Consider the following 25,335-nt stretch of genomic DNA (forward strand, 5'->3'; position numbering starts at 1 on the left):
TTTACAATCTATATGGTTCATTTTTTTTTAACTCGGTTTAATTTTTTTCTTGATTTTGTTTTCCAGGTTTGTCATAAAAGATTCCAAGTGTCCTAAGAAAGGTGTGTAATCTATATGTAGAGCTCTGCAAATTTTTTTTTTTTTCATTTACACGTAGTGTCTCTCTTACAATTCAAACTATTCATTTTCTTTTTGTTTCTCAAATAAATTTTGTATCATATGAATTTATGTATAAAATCGTGCAACATACAGGAAGCAAAAATTATGATAGGTTCTATAATTAGAACAAATTAAAGGTTATTATTCTTCGAATAGTACAATCTCTTAAAAGTGGCCAATTTTTATAATACTATGTCTAAAGATTTTAATAAAGAACAATGACAAAGAAGAACAAGGATACTCTAAAAACATAGTGTGCAAATAAGTATTCAAAGATTTTCCAAAGGAAAAAAAAATACTTCTAACATTTTTTAATCATTGATATTATTTTTAGGGATAATTACACTTTGCCCACCTGTGGTTTGCCTCTAATTCGATGTGCCTACCCGTAGTTTAAAGTTTGACACTTTGCCCACCTGTGGTTCACACCGTTAGTCTCCTATTATCCACCCCTGTTAAAAAGAAGGGTAAATATGTATTTTTGCACTATTCTTATGTCTCTCTCCTCCCAAAACATAAAAAACATAAAAATTCAAGAGAAAACAAGATCAAAATGTGCTATTGGTAAAAAAAATTATGCAATTTCGAAGAACTCGTATTTGAACCTATCATCTCAACCACAAGCAAACAACTATTCAGATTTAGATCCAAATTTTTACAGAGCAATGAACTAATTAGATACAATTGCTCTGTAATACCAGATTATGCAATTCAGTGTTTATACCGGATTTAGATCCAAATTATGCAATTCAGTGTTTTTACTAGATTGGCTTCAAAATTAAGCCCACAAAAAATAGTCACAAATTGCTAGTAACACATTGAAAATTAACATGCAGAGAAAGAAAAATCACAGTTTCAACTTCTCTGTTGGAAGAAAACGAAAAAAAAAAAAAACTTAGAGAACTTTAATGGAACTTAAGAACAGATGGATTCAACCTAGGCATATATTTAAAACCCCAAATTCAAATCCAGACATATATTTCAGGTCTTCTCAAACCCAGAAAAATTAAACTCAAATCAACCACTCCAAAGATTTCAATCCCAAGAACCACGGCGAGCTGCTACCCACGGCCCCATGAACTTAGGTCCACCTACAGCACCACGACCGCACGCTGATGTCCACCGTGACAACCCAAAATCTCAGATCGACCACCACCAGAACCCAAATCGCAACCTACACGTCACGCTCCTCAAAACTCAAACCCAAACCCAAACCCAAATCAGTCATGCTCCTCCTCCTCAAATCAAAACCCAAACCCATAGATTGGCTTCGCCAGCGACAGATCGGAGATATTGGAGGTGGGTATGGCTTCGCCGGCGTGAGGGAGATTTTTGCCTTGGTGGATCGGGTACATGTAGAGCTTGAAGTGGGCAGAGGTGAGAGAAGAGAAGAAAATGGAGAAAACTCACCGAACTGGCATCAGAGTGTGGGGTGAAGCTGCGTTGGAGTGTGGGTGGACGTCAAACCTTCGACGGAGTGTAGGGTGGAGCTGCGTCTCTCCGTCGTCGGTGCGTGGGGGTGGAGTTTAGGCGAGCTTGAGGATGAGTTTTGGGTTGAGTGAGGAGTGTGTGAGAGAAGTGATGAAGTTTCAATTCAATTATTAAAGGTAAAATGGATACAACCAGAGATTTTTAGAAAGTCAATCCGGAAATCTATTGAAGGTAAAATGGTTTACGGCATGGGAAGCTTAATTTTAGAGTCAATTTGATTTCTATTTTCAGTTTGACTGTATTTTCAGTTTGATGGAGTGTTTGATCTGATTTTTTGTTTGATTTTTTTATGAAACTTGTTAGAGCAACGGAAAAATTAGAGGTGAGTTACGGAGCATAAACGGAATAAACCACAGGTGGGCAAAGTGTCAAACTTTAAACCATGGGTAGGCACATCGAATTAGAGACAAACCACAGGTGGGTAAAGTGTAATTATCCCTTATTTTTAACAATACTTCAAGTCACTAACAAATTAGTACTTATTTTGTTATAATAATTATTAAAATATATAATTATTTATACATATATTTTATAAGATTTTTCATAAAACTGTGCAACGCACAGGCCTATAACTAGTTAGCTTATAAACTCAGCTTTTGACTTTTATGTATAACTTTTTAATTAAAATCTCTTTTTCTTTTTCTTTTTTTGTATTTTCTCACTTTTTCAAAAAATTTCAAGGTACAAATATACTTTAGCATACTTTCAGGAAAAAATTTTTAGCAAAAAAATAAATAAGTTTTTCCCAAATGGATACAGAACAAATATTTTTAGCACATCCATTTGTCAATTTATTCCAAGTCGTAAATGGTTCATGATCATCTAGTAGAGGTTGGCAGGTGACAACTGAAATTGGCAGATAAAAAGGGCTCAAACCTACGTTTCAAATATCATAAAATGTTTATTATTATTATTATTATTATTATTATTATTATTATTTTTATAGTTAGATAGTAGGGGAGAGAGGTGATAATTGAAACTTTGAATCACAAATACAAGACATCACAAAAAATGTCATTACTATTGGACTATCACTTGAAAACCTTATATCATAATAGAGAAACAATTAGCTTCAAACCAATTTGGAGCTATTTTCCTCCAATTCATTATGTGGTAATTGAAGAGGTTATTCATGTGTAATTTTAGTCACATAACTTTTTTGAGGAGTATTGTGACTTGTTTAAATAATACATATAGATAGTCTTATAAATCAATAACCTATTAGTGCTATGCTCCTCTTAAAACCATTATATAACAGTCAAATAAAAAAAAAATTTCTTTGACACAAAGCCTCTCAATCAGTCAAAGAAAGAAACAAAAAGGCAAGAATCTAGACCCTATCAATTGGAAGCCAAACCCTCAAAATTCAGAAAATCATAAAGAAAAATTTCCTAGGCGATCCTAGGGCAAAAACTTTATCATTTTATAATTCAACTATATAAAAGTATAGGACTAATCAAAACATTGTTGAAGCTAAAACCAATCGCCACCACCGGCAATGTTGATGTAAATGAACTGTGACATGTCATTGGTCATTTGTTTTTATTATTTAATCTTTTTTTTGATAATTTAATATTTACAATAGAAGAGTAGAAATTTGAATTCTAGATGTATATGTTGGAAACACTAGAAAATGCAAGTTAAGTTACAAGATTCTTGGGGTTTTTTTTTTTTTTTTTGGGTTGAAGAAGCAATTAGAATCCAAATTGAATTTAGATTTCAATTAAAACTTAATGTTGTGCCATGTGTCTAATTGAAGTATTTTAATTTTTGTGCCAAGTGAGTTATTATGAGCTAAAAAAAAAACCCCACTAAATGTCAATATTAATGAATCACCTTTCCAATTTTTTTTAATAAAAAAATAAAAGAAATAATGAATCATCAAATTTCTCATATATCAATTCAAAAAAAAAAAAAAAACTGCCATTTTATCTTTAAAAAAGAAAAGAAAAGAAAGAGCACAACAAAAATCACCATAGGGTATGGTCTAAATTCACTCAATTGCCATGCCGTGTGGTTGGGGATAAATCCAGTCTCGTGCAACATCTGTCTTCACATGGTGCCCGTGCATCATCTAAGGTTCATATATGGTCAATAAAGTCAATTTTTCTTATTTCCTAGCCAACTTTCAGAGCAACTTCCATGGAGTACTCCGTGGTCAGGTTATAGTCTGCTCGTCTCCTGGTCCTTCTGGTTCGTCTTCTTCCCAAAGAAACTTATAGAAACTGATGACAAGGTGAGCTGCCAAATTTTATGATTAACATTTATGGATTGTCCCATTTCATTTCACCATATTTCAAAATCTATGGGGTATTTACTTTCCTTTTTTTTTTTTACCTCTCCTATAGTGTCATTTTTTTAGTAGTCTTCTTTCTGTTCTCTCTATTCTTTTTTTTGATAGCTCTGTTTTTCTATTCTTAATGTCAAGAATCCATTATCGATAGTATCACACTAAGCCAAATAATACTAATACTATTTGCTTATTTGTTTATTTATTTTAATTTTAAATATATATGAATTAAATTCGAATTCATCACTTAGTTAGATTACCAATGTCACAACCTTTGTGTTAAAGTTGTTATGTGATTGTATGTAATGATTGAGCGATAAGCAGAACCATGAGATAAAGTACACACAAAGATTTATGTGATTTGGATGACTACATATTATATTAAGTTCTTGTGTTACAAAGGAGTACAAATCCTTTGTATTATTTTTTGTATTCCACTTTATATTTTGCCAATCACAACTTATCATTATTTGTTTGACATTCCTTATAAAATTGTCAAAAGTTTAAAATAGAAAAATATTTGCACATGACAAGTTATGATTAGTGGAATATAAAGTGGAACACAAAAAGTTGTGTACAGGATTTGTAATCATTACGAAGAACCTAATAGAGTTTATATACTAGAAAATAGTTGACTAACCCGAGACTAACCCAATGTTAAGTTTATTCTACAAGTACATGAACAAACAATTGGTTTGGCCCACTTGGGCAATAGTATATCTAATACAATAAAAATGGCCCACTTGGGCAATAGTATATCTAAGTTTGTACGTGAAATGTTTGGTTAAACTTTTCTTTTCTTAAAAAAAAATTTTCTTTCTCATACATGCTAATGATTAATAGATTAAAATATAATTAAGAACTTAAGATTATATTGTTTTTACTAATGAACTAATAGAAATGAAATGTACTAGCCTTACATTTAAAATAAACAACATATAAAATTTTTTGTGACAATTTATATTACCAAAAATTTAATTCAAAATGTAAGTCCCATTTAGTTCAACTAATAAAGTATTTTGCTTTCTAATAAAAAATACAGATATTTAAATCTCATCTACAAAAAAAAAAAAAAAATGATGTCTTAGCTTGTTATTAAACAACAATCATCATAGAATGGGTATCATAGTTCAAATCCATCTTATCTAAGAAAAAAAATTAATTAATTAATTAAGATTCACATATATTTTATGGCCTTATCTACATATATAATTATTATGTTTGTGAGCATGTTCCTAGATACATTACTTACGAATAAAATTGACCATCCAAGATCAAAAAGCATGTATATATCTGAGCATTCTTCTTTATTTGGTTTAAGTTTTGTTTCGTTGTGAGAAAACAAAATGGAGAAAAAGGTTTTGTAGTTAGGTAATACGTGTTGAATATTGTGCATTGTTAATGGTGTCTTTTATAAGTTTTGACTAGCTACTGTAGGTGGTTAGCAAAAAATTTTGGTAATAAACTTTTAGACTTTTTGAGACTTTTTGGTAATAAATTTTTTAATTGCAATGGTATTTTAGACTTTTAAAGTATTTGTAATAGAGTTTTACCAACAACAAATGGTTTAAATTATTTAAATGTACTTATGGTGAATCGTATGATGGAAGACTGGAAGTACATAGCATAATTGGCAAATCAAGATTCAAATCAATTCACATCAAGAAGTGGCTTACTTTTTAATTATTTTTCTTTATTTTGGAGAGGGGCGGTGAAGTGAAGGGCACTAGATTGCAATGTAGTAGGCAGAGGTGCACATGTACTGAGTTGCCAAATTATTTACAATCCTATTGTCCAACATTAAAAATGGAGATCAGATTGTCTTTCATTGTCTGTCGAACATGTTCATTGTCCTATGCATTGTTGGAGTGGACTTTGCGATCCTTAGAAATAGATATAAATGCAAGAAAAATATTCTTTTTATACTCGTTAACACTTATTCACGTTTATTATTTCACACACATATTTACAATTGGATAAAACTTATATAAAATATTTTATGTGTTGTTTCTTAATTTTTCTTTTTAAAATTCTACTATGTAGCTACTTAATTAAAAAATATATTATCATCCTATGAAAAAAAAAATTACATGACAGAATTTTAATTGAAACCTGTGGAACAACACCAAGTATTGTACCTAAGTCTTGTTCTTTACAATTAATGTGAAAATATCCACGTTATAGTACATAAACATAGATATGAAAAAAAAAAAAAAAAAAAAATGTGAAATAGGAGATGTGTGAGAATGAAAACCTGTCCATGCATGCACTTAGACATGTAGTCCAATTATTTGAAAATTTTGGTTGAAACAAATTTTTATCCTTTCCAAATTTCAGTTTGCAGTCAATTTGTTCCACATGGTTCCAATTTAACAATTTTATCTCTAAATAATTTTCAAATAATTTTCTTTTGTCACCTCTCTTTAACATCGATGGCAAACAAATAAAATAACATTGAAAAAAAAATCCATGCATTAAGGCCAGAGTGTTCCTGCAAGATTCTGTCTCAACCAGGGGTCGTATAACATTATCTTACTATCCATTTTTTGTCTTCAAATTCTCTGTATAAATAATCCCTTGACCCCACGCAGCATGTAAAACAACAACAGCAACAAGAAGAAATGGAATCTCGCAGTGCCATTCTTTTGTCATTTTTGCTTCTTGCTCTCCTTCTAACCACTACTTCAGCTCAACTTAGAAGTGATTTCTACAAGAACACATGCCCAAATGTTGAATCATTAGTCCACTCAGCTGTCACAAAAAAGTTCCAGCAGACCTTTGTTACTGCTCCAGCAACTCTTCGACTCTTTTTCCATGATTGCTTTGTTCGGGTTTGTAGTCTTATCTCACACAACAAATTTCAATTTTGAGATAACAGATTGTGATTGCTGTACAATAAAAGTAACATTAAATAGTCCTGGTTTAATGTGAAAGTGATGTTGCATTGATCATAATCTGCCACCTTAATAAATTTTGAAAAAAACGTATTAAATTTGTTATGTCTATAGCATTGTTAATATCAGTTTTGGCATCATGGTGAGTTTACAAGATGTTAATTGTTACCTATATATTAAGATATTGGCTTCTTTTTGAACAGGGATGTGATGCTTCAGTGTTGATTGCCTCACCATCAGAGAAGGATCACCCTGATGACCTTTCTCTTGCTGGTGATGGCTTTGACACTGTGATCAAAGCTAAGGCAGCTGTTGATAGTGATTCTCGGTGTGCAAACAAAGTTTCTTGTGCTGATATACTAGCTCTTGCCACTAGAGATGTGGTAGTATTGGTATGTGGACTCCCAACAGACAGTTGGTTTTCTCTTTTCAGTTCATTATTTGTCATTTTCAGGGAAAACATTGTTGAAAAAAGATGTATAGTTATGACAATTTTTGAACTTCTCAACAACCCAACTCTCAACTAATTTATAAATTATACATATTTTAACTTCCACAATCATTATTATTTAGCACCAACACTTTGATCAAATGGTATATGCTTTGACATGTAATACAGGCAGGGGGGCCATCATACACAGTCGAATTGGGAAGGCGTGATGGGAGGATATCTACTGCTGCCGGTGTTCAAAGGCATCTTCCTCATCCAAATTTCAATTTAGACCAGCTCAATGCCATGTTTAGCTCAAATGGTCTTACCCAGACAGATATGATTGCCTTATCAGGTACCTGAAGTCTTCAAGCCCTTTGTTCTAGCTCTTAGAATTTTCTATATAACATATATTTGACATGGTTTAGTAACTCTTGTTTATAAGACACATAAAGCAAAATATTTTGTAAGGCTAAAACTATTATAAATTTTTCAACTACAAAATTCTGATGTTTGAATTTTTTTAATTAATGACATGTCAATTGGTAGAATTTATGTGATAAAATTGTAGTATCTCTAATATCAGTCATTCAATATATTAGTTGACTTGTGAAATTTTATGTTTCTATTAGGTGCACACACAATTGGGTTTTCTCATTGTGGCCGTTTCTCCAATCGAATCTACAAGTTTAGCCTGAAAAGCCGGATTGACCCGACACTAAATTCAGCTTATGCTTTGCAACTTAGGCAGATGTGTCCGATAAACGTTGATCCTAGAATTGCCATTAATATGGACCCAACCACACCTAATACATTCGACAATGCTTACTACAAAAACCTTCAGCAAGGAAAGGGTCTCTTCAGCTCTGATGAGATATTGTTTACAGATACAAGATCAAAGTCCACTGTTAACTTGTTTGCATCAAACAATGGAGCTTTTCAACAGGCCTTTGTGACTGCTATAACCAAACTAGGCCGAGTAGGGGTTAAGACTGGAAATCAAGGTGAAATTCGTCGTGATTGCACTCGAATTAACTAGAAGAGAGTTTCCTTCTTTCCTTTAATGATTTTTCTTTTACCTTTGTTATGTATGATTGTATCACAAACTGTAAGTCTTTAGCTTTTTGATTGTAACTTTGAGAATATAATAAAAGTGATTAAGTTCAACCTACAAAAAGAAAATGTCAAATCAAACATTTTCTTATGACTTGAGAGTACCTAAAGCGGACCGTTCAGACCAAATTATCTTACTACTAGTGATAAGCAGAGGTTGCATACTAAAGTTGGCAATAGCAACCGCGTCTAAGATTATATATATATATGTTCCTTTCAATTTGTGTTTTTCATTCTAAAAGCATTCACGTCAGCCTCAACACGTTTTTAGTCAAATTTGGTCTAATAAACTCACATTTAAAAAAAAAAAAAAAACTAAACTAAACTAAACTACTATTCCTAGATAACTATCAGTCTCAATATTCTATCCATACTCTCTTTAAATATTAATTTTTCTCATTATGTTACTCTTTTTCTTTTTCTTCTCCTCCTTCCCCAATTTCACCCAAACAACAGAGACCCAAGTCACCCAATCGAGGAACCCAGCCCTCAAACGACCCAAATCAACCAAATCAAACATTAAAGACCCATATCAAACATATAAAACCCAAATCAAATATGAAACACATTCAGTGAGATGCATGAGAGAAAGAGAGAGAAGAGAGACACAAATCACTATCACCAACTATCAAAGATCTTGTTGGGTATACAATTGTGAGTGAAGTTCCACATTGAATAATGATGAAAAGAATGAGTAGTTAATATAACATAATTGGACTCATACCCAGGGACCTTAGGCCTTTTGAGTTAAGTGTGTTTCTATATGTTTTATTAACTATTCAAGAAAGCTTCCTAAGGTGTTATTTGACTTATTTCCATTATAGATGGTATTAGAGCTTAGGGGCTTCCTACCTCAACAGGGACTAGAGCAAGCCTAAAGGGACCACACAAAAAGATCCTGGATAAAAAGCCCAACAAAGAAGTGTTGACAATGGTGCTAGATCAAGGTGATGCTTGTGATTCCAATGGACATGAATGTATGGGCTAGTTCTCATGGATGAGTGTATGGGATTGACACGTGGTTCTCATGGATGGAGTATGAAAGGCCCATGAATGACATGCTGGTGATGGAAAAAGCCCATAGGCAAGAAGGGAGCCAGTAGAACTTGGTCAAATGGGATTGACACGTGGTTCTCATAGATGGAGTATGAAAGGCCCATGAATGACATGCTGGTGATGGAAAAAGCCCATAGGCAAGGAGGAAGCCAGTAGAACTTGGTCAAATCCTACAAAGAGGTAGAGATTCACACATGAAGTGAAGGTTGTTGGGTACACATATGAGTGAAGTCCTACGTTGACTCAGGAGGCTCCCTAAGGTGTCATCTTCACAACCCAGCCCACCATCAAAGGCCCAGATCCAAACCCAGCTACCATCACGTGCCACCCATCACAACCCAGATTTAAGCCACCCTCAATTTGCCTTGGTACTTGCCGTAATGGCCCATGTCAGTTGCTAGGTTGTGACCCTGGACCGATGAAAAATGGGTTTCGATCGGTATTGCCTTTTACTTCCTCATGAATTTAAATTGAATTAGGATATTTCAACTTGAACTTTATCCCAGGGTTGTGAGAGCATCCCATTGGAATTTTTATTTCTGACTTTCAAAGAGTATGTATAAGTTGTGGGAATGGTATCTATTTGACGATGCTGGAATTATATTGGAAAGATGCAAAGCATTGGAGCCTAAACTCATGAAAATAGAAGTTCTTTTCAAGCCCAAGGATAAAGTGCAGTAATGAGTTCGGCCAAGTGTAGAATAATGTATTGTGCAAAATGCATTTTGCAACTTATGCTGATATCAGTTGAGGCATAATTTTGTACATGGATGATGTTGAATAAACAAAATGTCACACTGAATCATAGGATGGTAGAATCGGGATAAAAGTCTCATATTTTATTTGTGTTGTGAACTTTTTTTTTTTTTTTGAGTAAAGTGTTGTGAACTTAATAGAAAGGAATGTTCACATTTGCTATGTAATATAAGATTTCATATGGTATAATATAATTAATTTTGAGCATTTAAGACTCTTTTGGATAAATTTTACTAGAGTTGTTTAGATTGTTGCTTTATCATCTGTATATATTAAGAGGATTCAGAAAGTTAGTTATTATTATTTTTCCTATCAAAAATACCCCTAAATTAATTAACAAACAACTTAAAAATGAGGTTAAAATACTAAATTGACAAAAGAAAGTTCGTAATTATTTTTTTTACTGTCAAAAATACCCCTACCTAAAACTAAAAAATGAGGTAAAAATAGTAAATTGACAAAAATAATAAATTCTTCCTTCTACATTGAAATGCCTTCATGCTTCTACTAAACTCCTACTTTTACGTTGATTTAAATTCCTACTTCTACTCATTAATTCCATATAAAATAGGATCACTCTTTTATTAGTTTTAAAACTCTTCCAATCTACAAAACTCACCCCACTTGTTCATCCCACCCTTAGATTTTTTTTTTTTTTTTTGGTGATTGGAAAAAGTAGAAATCCCAAATTATAATAAATGCAAATTATTAATCTCTACCCAAAAAATAGAAGAGCCTTTGTGCTCAAAGGCTAGTATATATTATGTTGCTTATATAATATAATCCTCTTCGATTTTCCAAACTTTATATATATATATATATATATGGGTTGTGTTAACCCGTTAACAACACATTTTTTGGCAGTTTTTCAGATTTTTTGTGTAGCTTTTGGCAATTTTTTTTAAAAAAATCTCTTTTGACAATTTTTTTTTTTTTAAATTTTTAAGTGAGACCCAAAAAAGAAAATCTTAACAAGCACCGCACGGTGCTTATTAACATTTCCCTATATATATATATATATATATATATATATATATATATATATATATATATATATATATTCCTTTTTACACTTACAAGTTTTCCAAGTGACGCAAACTTAGCAATTGCATTGAGTTATAAGATTCTTACATTTTTTGTTATTAAAATTGGCATCTCCTCGTGCACAAAATATTTGGGAGTCTATAAGAAAAAGGGTTTGAGTTGTAAAGTTAATATGACATTGTAATTATCTCTAAAAAGAAAACTAGTAGAGTATATACTCCTTTACTATAACACATTGTCATTGAATTAGATCATACTGTTAATGTGGACGAGGAGGAAAAAAAGTTTTCCATTGAGACTTGATTTTGATTTATTTTTTCTTTTCTTTTACATTTTCGCCATTTCAGTTATTTTTCCTCACTGGCGTAAATGATTTCTATTGATCAAATATATATATGTAACTACACCACACGTTAGAACTTGTAGACAATGTTTTAAATTGAAACAAATAGAGCACAATGTGTCGGTATTGTGTCCTATACTCCAATTAGATTGTTTTATTTTTTTAGAGAGAGTGACCTTACTGTGACTACTATGAATGATTCCACTTACTTTCCTCTTACTTGTTGTATAGGTGGTCGAGAGTGTTAATGGGTCTTTGTGAAAAGAAGATAAAGTTGAATAAGAATGGTACGAGAGAAAGGAATACTTTGAAGTGCCAAGCACCTCTATTCAGAGCCATATAAGAACGACCAGGTTATGGGCACATAATTCAGTGCTATTATGTTGTGTACCACATAGAATTTTGGAAAGATAAATGGGGTCCAAAAGTATTTGGCTTTACAAATGCATTGAAATTTTTTGGTCTCACTGACATAGGATTAGCATTTGAGATAGTGCTCGACTGGACCCATCATAACCCAAAAATACAGAGGATGGTGTCAAAATTTGTGAAACTCTACTTTTCCTTAGCTTTATGTCCCAGTATATAATCCTTATTTTCCTTCGGTGGGTCAAAGATAGTGACTTTCCACTCACTTATGGAGTAGTACTGGGGCCTTCTTACCTTTTTCTTTTTGTCTTCACAGAAACCATTATTGAGGAGTACGTGGGGCTGTTGTTAAAGTAGTAATTATTGAGCAGTGGAGCCGTTGTCCACATTCTCAGCAAAAAAGAAAAAAAGAGTCATTGTTCATATTTATCTGTTAATTTCTAAGTTGACTTTATATAACTACTGACTAGCCAAGTCTTCCTTCTTCACAGCCACTTTAATCTTCCTCCTCCAATATTTCAAATTACTCTTTATCAGCTAAGTTTGCTACTTTTTCTTTCTTCCAACAAGAAGAGATGGCTGATGCAATCCTGTATGGAATTGTGCAAACGATCATTGAAAGCTTGGGCTCCTCCACTCTCCAACCGATCGGATCAATTTGGGGTGTCAAAGATGATCTCAAAAAAATGAAGAACACTGTTCTTGCTATTCAAGCTGTACTTCAGGATGCGGAGGAGCAACAGGTCGAGAATCACCAAGTAAAGCACTGGCTCATGAATCTCAGAGATGCAGTTTATGATGCGGATGACTTGTTGAGCGAGTTCACCACTCATGTGTTGCAGCGACAGCTAATGGATGGTGATAAACTTGTAAAGAAGGTACGCATTTTCTTTTCTAGTTCAAATCCACTTGTTTTTAATCTTGAGATGGCTCGCAAACTAAAGGCTATGAGGGAGAGGTTTAATGATATATCAAATGATAGGGACCAATTTCAGTTGAAGTTGGTAGGTTGTCCTTTAGAGACGCGAGTTGTGACAAGGGGGAGGGATCAAACTCACTCTTTTGTACCTGATGAAGAAGTTATCGGGAGAGAAAAGGACAAGCAAGCCATCATAGATCTGTTGTTGGACCATGATGTGGAAGATAATGTTTCATTCATATCAATAGTAGGAATTGGTGGGCTAGGAAAAACCACACTGGCTCAATATGTATTCAATGATGAGAAGGTCCAAACTAAGTTTGAGTTGAAGATATGGGTGTGTGTCTCTGATGTCTTTGACATTAAAACAATTGTTGAAATGATAATTGGATCTGCAACCGGTAGAAAACCTGAAAACCTAGACATGGATCCATTGCAAAATGAACTTCGTAGAACTCTCAACCAAAAGAAGTACTTGCTTATATTGGATGATGTCTGGAATGAGGATAGTGAAAATTGGTGTAATTTGAAAAGACTTTTGATGGGTGGTGCAAAGGAAAGTAAGGTGGTGATAACTACCCGAACCAAGGTGGTTGCGGAGATTACTAGTACTATCTCACCGTATTTTCTGAAAGGCTTGTCAAGGGATCAATCTTGGTTATTATTGAAGAAAATGGCATTTAAAAAAAGCCAGGAGACCATCAATTCTAAGCTCAAAGAAATTGGGATGGACATAGTAAAAACATGTCAAGGAGTGCCTCTTGCTATAAGGACGATAGGAAAAGTCTTATTCTTCAAAAAAACTGAAGATGAGTGGTTACACATCAAGAATACTAAACTCACAGATGTCACTCAATTAAGAGATGGTATTATGCCAGTTTTAAAATTGAGTTACGATTATCTCCCATCACATTTAAAATGTTGTTTTGCCTATTGTTCATTGTTTCCCAAAGATTATTTGATTAATAAGTTGAAGTTGATACAATTATGGATAGCACAAGGGTTTATCCAATCACCTGAGGAGAACATTCAACAGGAGGATGTTGCCAATGAGTACTTCATGGAGTTACTTTGGAGATCCTTTTTCCAAGAAGTAGAAGAAGATGGAGGCATGAATAGGTGGTTTAAAATGCATGATTTAATCCATGATCTTGCACAATATGTATCAAGGATTGATTGTACATTGGTTGATTCCAATGCAAAAAAAGTGAACGAAGAAATACGCCATCTATCGTTTCCATTTTACAACGTTTCATTCTTTGAGGAAAATTTAAGCATGTTGGTTAAAGCAAACAAGATACGAACATTTATATTGGCATACAATAAGAGGAGGTATGATCAAGGAACAATTGAAAAATCAACTCTCGAAAAACTTATGTCTACTTTTGGATACTTGCGTGCATTAGACCTACATGGTTTAAATATGAAGATGTTGCCAAATACTATAGGTACTTTGATGCATCTAAAGTACCTTGATCTTTCCTCTAATGATATGGAGGAACTCCCTAGTTCTATTACAAAATTGGTGAATTTACAAACATTAAAGCTTTTTGCGTGTTCTGAGCTTAGGGAGTTACCGGTAGATATTCAAAATTTGGTCAGCCTCAAGCACCTTGACCTAAAAGGTTGTGAGAATTTGAATCATATGCCACGTGGATTAGGACAATTGACTTCTCTTCAAACATTAAACTTATTTGTTGTGAGCGGGGGTCCTGTAGGTTCTTCCCAGCATTGCGGTGGGCTAGCAGAATTAAACAAGCTAAATGGCTTGAGAGGAAAATTAGAAATTAAAAATTTGGCACGACTGAAAGATGCCACCTCAGAATTCAAGGCTGCAAATTTGAAGGAGAAGCAACGTCTCAGTGAGTTGATATTAAAGTGGAATCCAGAGGGTGATGATGGTGTAGATGCCAGTGATGATGAAAATTCCATGGATAGTCTCCAACCACACGAAAGTTTAAAATCTTTGGAAGTGAAGGGGTACATGGGTGTGAGCGTTTCAAGTTGGCTTTCATTCTTAACAAATCTCGTTGATTTAGATATAGACGATTGTAAGAAGTGCCAATACTTGCCACCGTTGTATCAACTCCCAACTCTCCGAAAACTACGTATTTGGCACATGGATGGTTTGGAGTACATGACAGACGGGGATATGAATGATGAGATATTTGCTTCAACATTTTTCCCATCCCTTGAGAGACTGTACCTCGTTAATTGCCGAAATCTAAAGGGATGGTGGAGGAGTGTGGATAAGGGGAATGAGGCAACAAAGACATCAACAATATCAGCATCAACTAATCACTATCACCAACACATGCCATACTTTCCGCGTCTTTCTTATTTTCGTTTCCGTGGTTGCCCTAAGATGACTTGCATGCCGCTATTTCCGAATCTTGAAGAAGAGCTTTATTTGAGGAATAGCAGTTGGAAGGCATTGGAAGAGACAATAGAGATGAATAACAGGGGAGGAAGGGCTTCTTCATTTCCGTCCTCTTCCTCTTCCTCTTCCTCCTCCTTCTCCCCTCCTCTCTCCAAATTAAAGGAATTGATGTTGAGTCTGGAGTTGGAGTCTCTGCCAGAGGAGTGGTTTAAAAACCTAACTTCTCTTGAGAGATTATATATTCAGTGGTGTCCCAACCTGACGTCACTTCCCGAAGGGATGAGTCACCTCACCTCTTTACAGAGATTGACAATTGTGGACTGTCCCCAATTGAAGCAAAGATGCGAGAAGCAAAATGGAGAGGATTGGGATAAGATTTCTCACATCCCAAATCTTAGCATAAGTTGAACTACTGCATACACTTCCCTGGTATGTTCTTCACTCTTCTCTGATTTATCATCTTCAACTATGATATTTTTGGGCAATTTATCTGTAATTCCAAATGCAAGATTTTTAAAGCCCAAGCAAAACCAAAATTAAAAAAAAAAAAAAAAACTCTATAATTTCTTTTTCCACACACAAAATTAAAAAACAGAACTTTACGTTTTCTTTTTCCCAGTTTCTTTTTCTTCGCCTAGAAATAGCCTGGGTTTCTGAACGTGTGATTGATGCTGAAATTGCAGAAAGAACAAGAAGATTTCAAATGGGAAGAAGAAAGCGTAAGTATTATATGAGCAAAACTCTACATATATATATTTTTAATTATTTTCTTTGAAAGTGGGATTTGGTTAATTTGTTTTGATTTCAGTTGTTTTTATGTAAAAATATGAAATTTTCTATAAATCATTTCTGGGTTTCATTTAAAAACATACAATATTTTTACTAACCTCCTCCTGCCCTGTGTGATGAGCTGTAGCATTATTGGGGTTACAACTATGGCTTTTGAATCCTTCAGTGTGCTAGAACCACTGTTGATACCCCACTTTTAACCTTCTCTTGGTAAACAAGAGTTGGCATAAGAAAAATATTAAGCTATTGTGTCTATTGGCAAATCTAAAATTTTATAGTTTACAATATTAGCTTGGTTCATACAGGTATAAGAAAATATTTTGAATCATTGAACTAATGAATTAAGGAGGGGCATACTATCTAAGGCAAGATTAATGTTACAGTGTCTTTTAGGTAGCATCCAAAGGTATCTCTCCTCTTTTAATGTTACAGTGTTCTAAACTTGCTTGTTTCTTCTTGCTTATCTGTTGCACTATAAATCCACAAACCATTTCCAATGATTGGATATCATGAACTTGATCTTACTGTTTCAAGAAAAGGTTGCGAGTTGGTCATTTTGGGGCATCTTACTGCACTAATAATTGGGTTTAAGGACTTCCAGGTTGAGATTAGGCTTAAAGAACAGCTGGATATGGTTATAAACTTTGCAGAACAAATGCAAAATGGATGGTAAAAAAGAAGAGAGAGAGATAGAGAGAGATTGCATTAATAATTAGAAGTTATTTTTGGAATCTCTGTACTGCAGTTTTTGTCATTTGATAGATTGATTTGTTATGAAGAGTATGATTCTTTTTTAAATATCATTTTTTGTCTGTTAAAACATAAAAGAAACAAAAAAAAAAAAAGATAATGAAATGAGTTAATGAATGGGGAAAAGAGCAATTGGATATGGGGCTTTCCATTTTATTTTATTAATAATTAAAGCATCTTGGTTGTTTGCTAAGAAAATGTAAGAAAAGGATGTAAGTTATGTTTTGAATCTCATGGTTTTGTTGATAGGCTTAGTGCATCTTTGGTTCCTATGAGAAAATGTTTGGTCGTGTTTGTTGTGATTGTGACAAAGTTCTGTTTCATATTTGTTGGAATTTCCAGCAATCACCCTAAAGTTTCGTTGTCATGTGGCCTTATTGGGGATCACGTGGCATTGGTGCTTTACAGTCCAGTCAACCGGTGCAAGTCTACCAATGCACTGTGAAGCCCCTCATGCCTGCCCGCAGCACGTATAGTTGTGGGGTTTTGCTCTGCTGCCATTGGATAAAGACTTTCATGCGACTCTTCCTAACACCTTAAGGTTTTGAGAGCATTAGTTAGCATCACGGCCCTAACAATATTGGCTTGAATGTGGGTGATAGTTGTATGAATATATGGCCAACGCTGAATATTAGTATATTTTATGTATGTTTATAAGAGTGGAGCTCTTTCTCTGTCTGTGTTTCTGTGTAATTTTCTATGAGTGCATTTTTTCTTTCTAATATGCTCTTTTCTCTTTTTGTAAATTCAGGAGCAGCATTTGTGAATCTTATATTTGTTACAAATTTTGTAGAGAGAGACTGTGTGAAGGTCTGAGAAGAGTGTGATTTCCATGTGCAGTGGTTCCAATCAGAAAACCTTCTGAAACAGGTTTCATCATGGGTAGTGAATTTGAGAACCGAGACAGCGACATCATTTCAATTTTTCTTGAATTATTGGGCTTTGATGATTTAATTGGGTTTAAAAGTTCTATGGAAGAAGAATGTCATTATATTGTTGAGGGAAGCTTGTGGTATGGGAGGAGAATTGGTTCAAAGATGATGGGATTTAAAGAGAAGATAGCCCTCATGACTGCTACAATGTTTGGATGCAAGGGTGTGTTGAATTTTATACTGGAAACCAGTTGTGTTGATGTTAACCAGGCTTGTGGTTTGGATGGGCTTCTGCACTTCCTTTTGTTGCTGCTGTGGACTTTGCTATTTCAAGTGAGGTTATTAAGCTCTTGCTTGAAGTTTTTTGCACTTCATTTTGTCTTGTCGCATACTCTTGATTATGTGCAGTACACCTTGTTCATTTTATTTTTGCTGTTTCATTACTTTATAATAATTGTATTTAAATAATATTTTGTAATAGAACATGAATTTGTTGTGGATTTGATTTCTACAGTCATGCATTTTGGATATGCATGACAGTAGTCCGATGGTTGGTAACATAAAATTATTATTTTAATAAGTTCCTTCTTTTGTTTTAATAAAAAATAATCTCTTTTCCTCTTCCTCATAAGATAAGAGAAGCTGCAGCAAAAATAGGTGGAGGTAGAGGTCATAAATTAGTTCCACCATTTGATGGTAACTTGGAGTTAGAGAGAGATTTATTTTTTACATTCATTAGTTTAATAACTGATGGATTGATAAAAGAATGCATGACATCATATGTATCATGGACGTTAAGAATTGGTGATATGAACCCATGGCCGGTGAAACAGCAAAATTTAAGTAATCAAAATTGCAACCCAATTTCAGTTCAGCTATAAATTTTCCTTGCAAAAACTTTAACTTCTTTCTTATAATTCTAACTTTTTCTAACAATTTCTGATCCATCCTTCCTACACCATACATCCATCCTAAACTCTATTTTAAACTGTAACATGGTTGTTCTGACTTATGAGTATAATTTTTGAATTTGAACATTGTAGCATCTAATATAAAAACCAGCAGTGTAACTCTTTGATTATCAAAAAGAAAAAGCAGTGTAACTCTTTAATAATTGTCAGATAGATAAATAATTAGTTTTTTAGTAGTTGGAGCTCAGGATTGTCATAAATAAATCTTATCTTATCTTATTTTGGTCTTTGTAATCTATCCAAATCTAGCCACCATTTGCAAGGACATGGTCCTATGTGTACCAAAGTGGTATTAGAGCATGAGGATGGACAGGAGTGTAGTTTAACAAAATGTCAGTTCTCTCATGACCAAGTCAGCAACAAATGCTTGAGAGAATCACAGAGATTTAAGCCAAGATTGAGGCACTCTCTTCCGCACGAAAGGATGGAGAAGCATACTTTGCCGCTTCTTGGAAGCACTCAGAGGGAAGTGGACAGCAAGAGGGAAATCACTGTGATCGTCGCATGTACTGTAGAAGAAGATGGAGAAGTCATTATGGATTTAGAGCAAATGGATGAGCAAGAAACACCAGGTATCTTACTGCATGCCATTAGTGCTGACCAATGCACCCAAGACATAGAAGGTATCAGGTTGAATTAATTAATAAGTCTTGTTTGGAATGTGGCACTTACATGACACGGATTTTTTTTTTTTTGTCTTTGATGTGGTCTTTACCTCTTAAGGATAGTTAGCATATCATTAAAACATAATGCCTCCTTGGACAATTAGATGTTTTATATCTGTTGAAAAAATAAATTAAAAATAATATATATTTGGAGCTTTTTATGCACAAGTACAGGAATTCATTTTTCTGATTGAAGAGTTTTATAATTGAAGGCCTCATAAAAGCAAAGAAAATAACAATAGCTTGCAGTTGGGGGAAAACAGATGGTACTGAAGAAATGTGTTACCAAGTTTAGTTATATTGTAAACAAGTCCCTTGTTTTCTATGAATTTCTTGTTTTTATGAGCTCCTGCCACCCATCACAACCCAGATTTAAGCCACCCTCAATTTGCCTTGGTACTTGCCGTAATGGCCCATGTCAGTTGCTAGGTTGTGACCCTGGACCGATGAAAAATGGGTTTCAATCGGTATTGCCTTTCACTTCCTCATGAATTTATATTGAATTAGGATATTTCAACTTAAACTTTATCCCAGTGTTGTGAGAGCATCCCCATTGGAATTTTTATTTCCGACTTTCAAAGAGTATGTATAAGTTGTGGGGATGGTATCTATTTGACGATGCTGGAATTATATTGGAAAGATGCAAAAGATTGGAGCCTAAAATCATGAAAATAGAAGTTCTTTTCAAGCCCTAGGATAAAAGTGCAGTAATGAGTTCGGCCAAGCGTAGAATAATGTATTGTGCAAAATGCATTTTGCAACTTATGCTGATATCAGTTGAGGCATAATTTTGTACATGGATGATGTTGAATAAACAAAATGTCACACTGAATCATAGGATGGTAGAATCGGGATAAAAGTCTCATATTTTATTTGTGTTGTGAACTCAATAGAAAAGAAACGTTCACATTTGCTATGTAATATAAGATTTCATATGGTAGGATATAATTAATTTTGAGCATTTAAGGCTCTTTTGGATAAATTTTACTAGAGTTGTTTAGGATTGTTGCTTTATTGTATATATTTTATTGCTTATATAATATAATCCTCTTCGATTTTTCAATATATATATATATATATATATATATATATATATATATATATATATATATATATGGGTTGTGTTAACAGGCACGGTTGGTTAACAACACATTTTTTGGCAGCTTTTCAAATTTTTGGGCAATTTTTGAAAGTTTTTTTGATAACTTTTTTCATTTTTTTTTTAAGTGAGACCCAAAAAGGAAAATCTTAACAAGTACTGCACGGTATTTGTTAACATTTCCCAATATATATATATATATATATATATATATATATATATATATATAGAGAAATTCCTTTTTACACTTACAAGTTTTCTAAGTGACGCAAACTTAGCAATTGCATTGAGTTATAAGATTTTTACTTTCTTTGTTATTAAAATTGACATCTCCTCATGCACAAAGTGTTCGGGGGTTTATAAAAAAAAAGTTCGAGTTGTAGAGTTAATAGCATATTATAATTATCTCTAAAAAGAAGGGTTGAAAACTAGTAGAGTATATACTCTTTTACTATAACACATTGTCATTAAGTTAGATCATACTGTTAATGTGGCACGAGGAGGGAAAAAAAGTTTTCCATTGAGACTTGATTTTGAAATTATTTTTTTTCTTTTCTTTTACATTTTCACCATTTCAGTTATTTTTCATCACTGGCGTAAATGATTTCTATTGAACAAGTTTTTTTTTTTTTTTTTTTTTTTTTTTTTTTTTTCTTTTTAAACTGCACCATTCGTTAGAACTTGTGGAAAATGTTATAAATTGAAACAAATAGAGCATAATGTGTAAGTATTGTGTCCTATACTCCGATTAGAATGTTTTATTTTGAACGGATTGTTGGTCTTGTGGGCTTAGATTGAAGTACACGTTGGATTCCAAACAAAACATTTGGATTTAATTGTTTATACTTTTATGGCCCATTGGCCTATATGGGCAGTCAGTCGATGATGGCAAGTCAGAATGTATACTTTTATGGCCCATTGGGCTTGTGGGCTTAAGCAATGAGATTAGAAGCAGAATGTAGTTAAAAATATTACAAGGGGAGAACAAATCGCGTACGTAGAGATCTTCAGTCATGGTTCTAACCACGTGATACCCATTAAAAAAAATTGTTTTCTAAAATAAAATTTACTAAAAATTTTGGGCAGCAACTTAGTAAGATACTAGCCTTACAGTAGAGTTGATGATATATTTTTACCAAGTTGTTCTCAAGTTTTTTTCCTGTTAAACATAAGGTTTAGGGGGTATTTCTGAACTACATAAATGGTTGAGTCACACTGTCTCAAAAATTCATAATAATTTTACAAAATTCTCAAATTATCCAACCTCCTCACACACGTCAGTCATTAATTATTATTTTTAGAATCTTATTTTAACAAATTAAATTACAAATTATGGTAGGCACTATGTAAGGTTGTAGGCTAATTAAAAATGTGAAATTATCTTGAACCTTTGTTGTATCCCTAACTTTGTTGGTGATTGTATTGTGGACCATAAATAGCTTTCCTATGTAGATGCAAAGTTCTATCCTTTTCTATAGTCGTAGTGGTCTAAGGTTCAGCTAAGTGGCACGTTCCTTTAGAATGAATATGAAGGGTTATAAGTATAAGTACTTGTGGGGTGTTGGTAAAGAGGAGTAAAGGCCATGGTTCAACTATCCAAGAAAGGGTTTCATACACATATACATATATTTGTATTAAACTAGAGTAGAATTCTATCTAAGACCAAAAAAAAAAAAACATTTATGACAAGGTACTATTTAATTACCATGTGTTATTAAATGCATTTATGTATATGTATCAATTATCTATATATAGTTCATTAATTATTTATATAAAAGAAATTTATAGTTTTTTTTTTTTATAAAGTTTTTATATGAAAAGTTATTTGGATTTCTTATTATCAAACAAGAAAGAAAGAACATTTGACTTCGACGATAACATTCTTCCTCAATATTGGTTGCTTTGATAACAATCAAAAGAAAAAAGCAAATTTTTTATCATATGCAATCAAAGAATTAAAAAATGTATGCTTAACTAAATTAGGATTCTCTCTCAAAAAAATTAATTAGATTTAATAATTAAATATTTGATGACATGACTATTGATTTTTGATCATTTTTAAATTTTGTAAGTATGAAGAATACACAAAGATAATGTAATTTAATGATGGAATTATCAAAATTTACATTTAATTAAAAAACATTGAATGGTATAACGTTATTTAAAGTTACATCAGCGTAACATTATATATATATATATATATATATATATATATATATATATTATCTTTGATAATTCCACCTTTAAATTATATTATCTTTGTATATTTTTCATGCTTACAAAATTTAAAAATGATCAAAGATCAATAGTCATGTTAAAACATGTAATTCAACGGTGGGATTCTCAAAATATAAATTCTATTACAAATTATTGTGTTGTGTAATATTGTTTAGAGTTATGCAAGGTGTAACATATATATATATATATATATATATATATATATATATATATATATATATATATATGACCCTGCATTTTGTTATTCTTTTTGACAATCGTTGCCATTGAAGACCCATGTGAGCTTCTCTTATGAAGTCTTTTTTTTTTTTTTTTTTTTTTTTTTTTTTTTTTAGAAGGGTCTCTTATCAAGTCAGTGGACAGATATACCTGATTAATCGGCATATTCTTAACTCTTAATTAAGATGTATTCTAAGATAATGCACTAATATTCCTTGTTCTGTTCACAGTCCATTTGGTGCTTTAAATAAATTAAAAAATAAAATCAGTCAAAAAAAATTAAAAAATAATAATTAAAAGAAAATTTTGAAAGCCATGCCAAATAAGTTAGTAACTTGACTTTAATATGGTATATAATAATACATTAATACTTGATACATGTTCCACGACTGTTAATCTTACGAATCAGCGCAGTGACCATTCTCACCAATAATACAAAATCAGAATACAAAAACATTTTTTTTATAGAGAAAAACAAGGATGTCAAAGCTTTATGAGAATCATTTTGTTGTGGGCAGAATAGCAAAACTCATTGACATGAACACATATAGTGCTAAAACTACGGACAAACCATGTTTGCTTATTAATTATGATCGTCGGTAATTTAGACAAAGTCAACAAATTATATATACTTTGGCATGTTATTGCAGCATGATTTGCCAAAATTATTATAGTTTTATTAGCCTGATAATTCAGTCATTATAATTAAATTAAATGTTGTTTTTGCACCGTTCGTGACAAAAGCCTGAGTTGCGAAGCACAATACGTTAGCTAATACACTTGCTGTTCTTTTAAGTGTTAACCAGCACGACATTATAATGAAAAATCTCAGAATATACACAGCTTTTTATAATTTTTTATACTAAAAGATCGTTGTTTCAGTAATATTAGGGTCATCAACGCATAAATATGAGCTAAAGCTACCCTCTACTTTTTGTGTGTGTGTGTGTAGTGGATTTGCACACATTTTCACCCCATCAACTTGTCAATTCATTAAGGTTGTAAACGTTGCATATCTCTATTCTCTAGTAGAGATTGGCAAGTGACAAACTGCAAGTGTCACATAAAAAAGGGTTGAGCCATCAAAAATTTAGTTCGATTCCTCGTTCTCGTTTCATTAGGTAGATTTTAATTTCAACCCAACAATTTAGCTATCGCAATTTTCTTTTAATATATATATATTTTAAAGATAGTAAGAAAGGAAGAGGTGGTATTTAAACCACAAAAGATGTTATTATTACTGAACTATTGCTTTTAATCCCATATCATAATATATGCTGTCACTGACTCACTGAGCTAATTGGTTTTTTTTTTTTTCTTTTTTTTTAATTGCTTATGGCAGTTGGGGGAGGGGGATTCCAATCAAAAAAATTTATTGGCCGAACGGCAACACTTGGCATCAGCAAAGAACCTTACATTGTTGGGTCCATAGATCTACAGTTGCCCCAATCCACAGTTTGTGATGTGTAATCTTCTTCAAACTCCTAAGGTTTCTTGACTTGCTTCTTGCAATTCCCAGTTATATATGACCTGAACTTGTGCAATAATTGATGAAACTTGGCATGCTCCACGTCCAAATGGAATATTTGCCTCCATTAAGAATAATGGTAAGTGGATGAGTGATGCCATTTTGGGCCATCTCGAAGTCTTACATTGAAAAATAGATCTTAAATTGAGAATCTATGTTAAAAAAAAAAAATTGAGTGATCAAGGGTCCTGATTGCAAAAATTGGGCATAAAAAAAAATATTAAAAAAAAATACAATAGTAGTCAATGATCAATGATGATTGGTTAATGGTGATGACATGACAGGCTGATATGAGAGAGAGAGGACACTTAGTTGCAATCGAATGAGAAATTCTGGTGTCACATCCAAAACCACAATTTTGTTCACAACTTGCCCATGCGGCGAGTTGTGGTTGGTGGAGGGGTGTTGGTGGTCCATATGGGGACATCTCTCCATTAACCACAACTCGTTGTATGGTCGACTTATGTACAAAGTTGTGGTTTTGCTTTTGAGTGTGAGACTAGAATTTTTCCAATAGAGTCGGTAGAACTGCACTTGTACATATACTGATATACTTGAGGTTGTCAACTTATTGAAAATCCCTATTGGTGCAACATTAAAAAAATGAAGACTAGAATGTTCGTTGTCCTTTGCATTGTTTGCACCGATTCTTAGCTAAAAAGTGAAAAAAAAAAAAAAAAAAAAAAAAAAAAAAAAAAAAAAAATTTTACATATCCATGCCTGTACGTTTCCACTAGTCCAATCATTTGCAAAAGTTTGGTTTAAATAAACCTTGATCCCTCTAGTTAATTCTGTCCATATGGTTCCAGTTTTATCATTAAATAATTTTTTGAATTATTTTCTTCACCTCTCTTCAACATTAAACAATTAAAATAAATAAATAAAAAATTCCATGCATTAAAGCCAGAGTGTACCTGCAGGATTATTTTACTATCCTTTATTTGACTTCAAATTCTGTGA

The 25,335-nt window shown here is 32.9% G+C and overlaps 2 protein-coding genes across 6 annotated transcripts; both read left to right on the forward strand.

Moving 5' to 3' along the window:
* Positions 1-3,662: 3,662 nt before the first annotated feature.
* LOC142643727 (peroxidase 45-like) lies at positions 3,663-8,468 on the forward strand. 2 transcript variants are annotated; one of them, XM_075818436.1, is made up of 5 exons: positions 3,663-3,886; positions 6,532-6,771; positions 7,038-7,226; positions 7,454-7,619; positions 7,897-8,468. In XM_075818436.1, exons 2-5 carry the CDS (start codon positions 6,562-6,564, stop codon positions 8,301-8,303), a joined length of 972 nt encoding a protein of 323 aa, XP_075674551.1. In that variant the 5' UTR covers positions 3,663-3,886; positions 6,532-6,561; the 3' UTR covers positions 8,304-8,468. The 2 variants fall into 2 exon arrangements, with proteins under 2 accessions (XP_075674551.1, XP_075674552.1); XM_075818437.1 differs by lacking the exon at positions 3,663-3,886 and adding an exon at positions 6,193-6,456.
* A 3,864-nt stretch (positions 8,469-12,332) lies between these two features.
* On the forward strand, positions 12,333-19,581 carry LOC142643559 (putative disease resistance protein RGA4). 4 transcript variants are annotated; one of them, XM_075818237.1, is made up of 5 exons: positions 12,333-15,673; positions 15,928-15,963; positions 17,192-17,374; positions 17,535-17,988; positions 18,876-19,580. In XM_075818237.1, exon 1 carries the CDS (start codon positions 12,521-12,523, stop codon positions 15,650-15,652), a length of 3,132 nt encoding a protein of 1,043 aa, XP_075674352.1. In that variant the 5' UTR covers positions 12,333-12,520; the 3' UTR covers positions 15,653-15,673; positions 15,928-15,963; positions 17,192-17,374; positions 17,535-17,988; positions 18,876-19,580. The 4 variants fall into 4 exon arrangements, with proteins under 4 accessions (XP_075674352.1, XP_075674350.1, XP_075674353.1 ...); XM_075818235.1 differs by having other exon boundaries at positions 17,192-17,988; positions 18,876-19,581; XM_075818238.1 differs by lacking the exon at positions 17,192-17,374 and having other exon boundaries at positions 17,577-17,988.
* The last annotated feature ends 5,754 nt before the right edge of the window (positions 19,582-25,335 follow it).

This window comes from Castanea sativa, chromosome 7 (genome assembly GCF_040712315.1).
Source record: "Castanea sativa cultivar Marrone di Chiusa Pesio chromosome 7, ASM4071231v1".
NCBI lineage: Eukaryota > Viridiplantae > Streptophyta > Magnoliopsida > Fagales > Fagaceae > Castanea > Castanea sativa.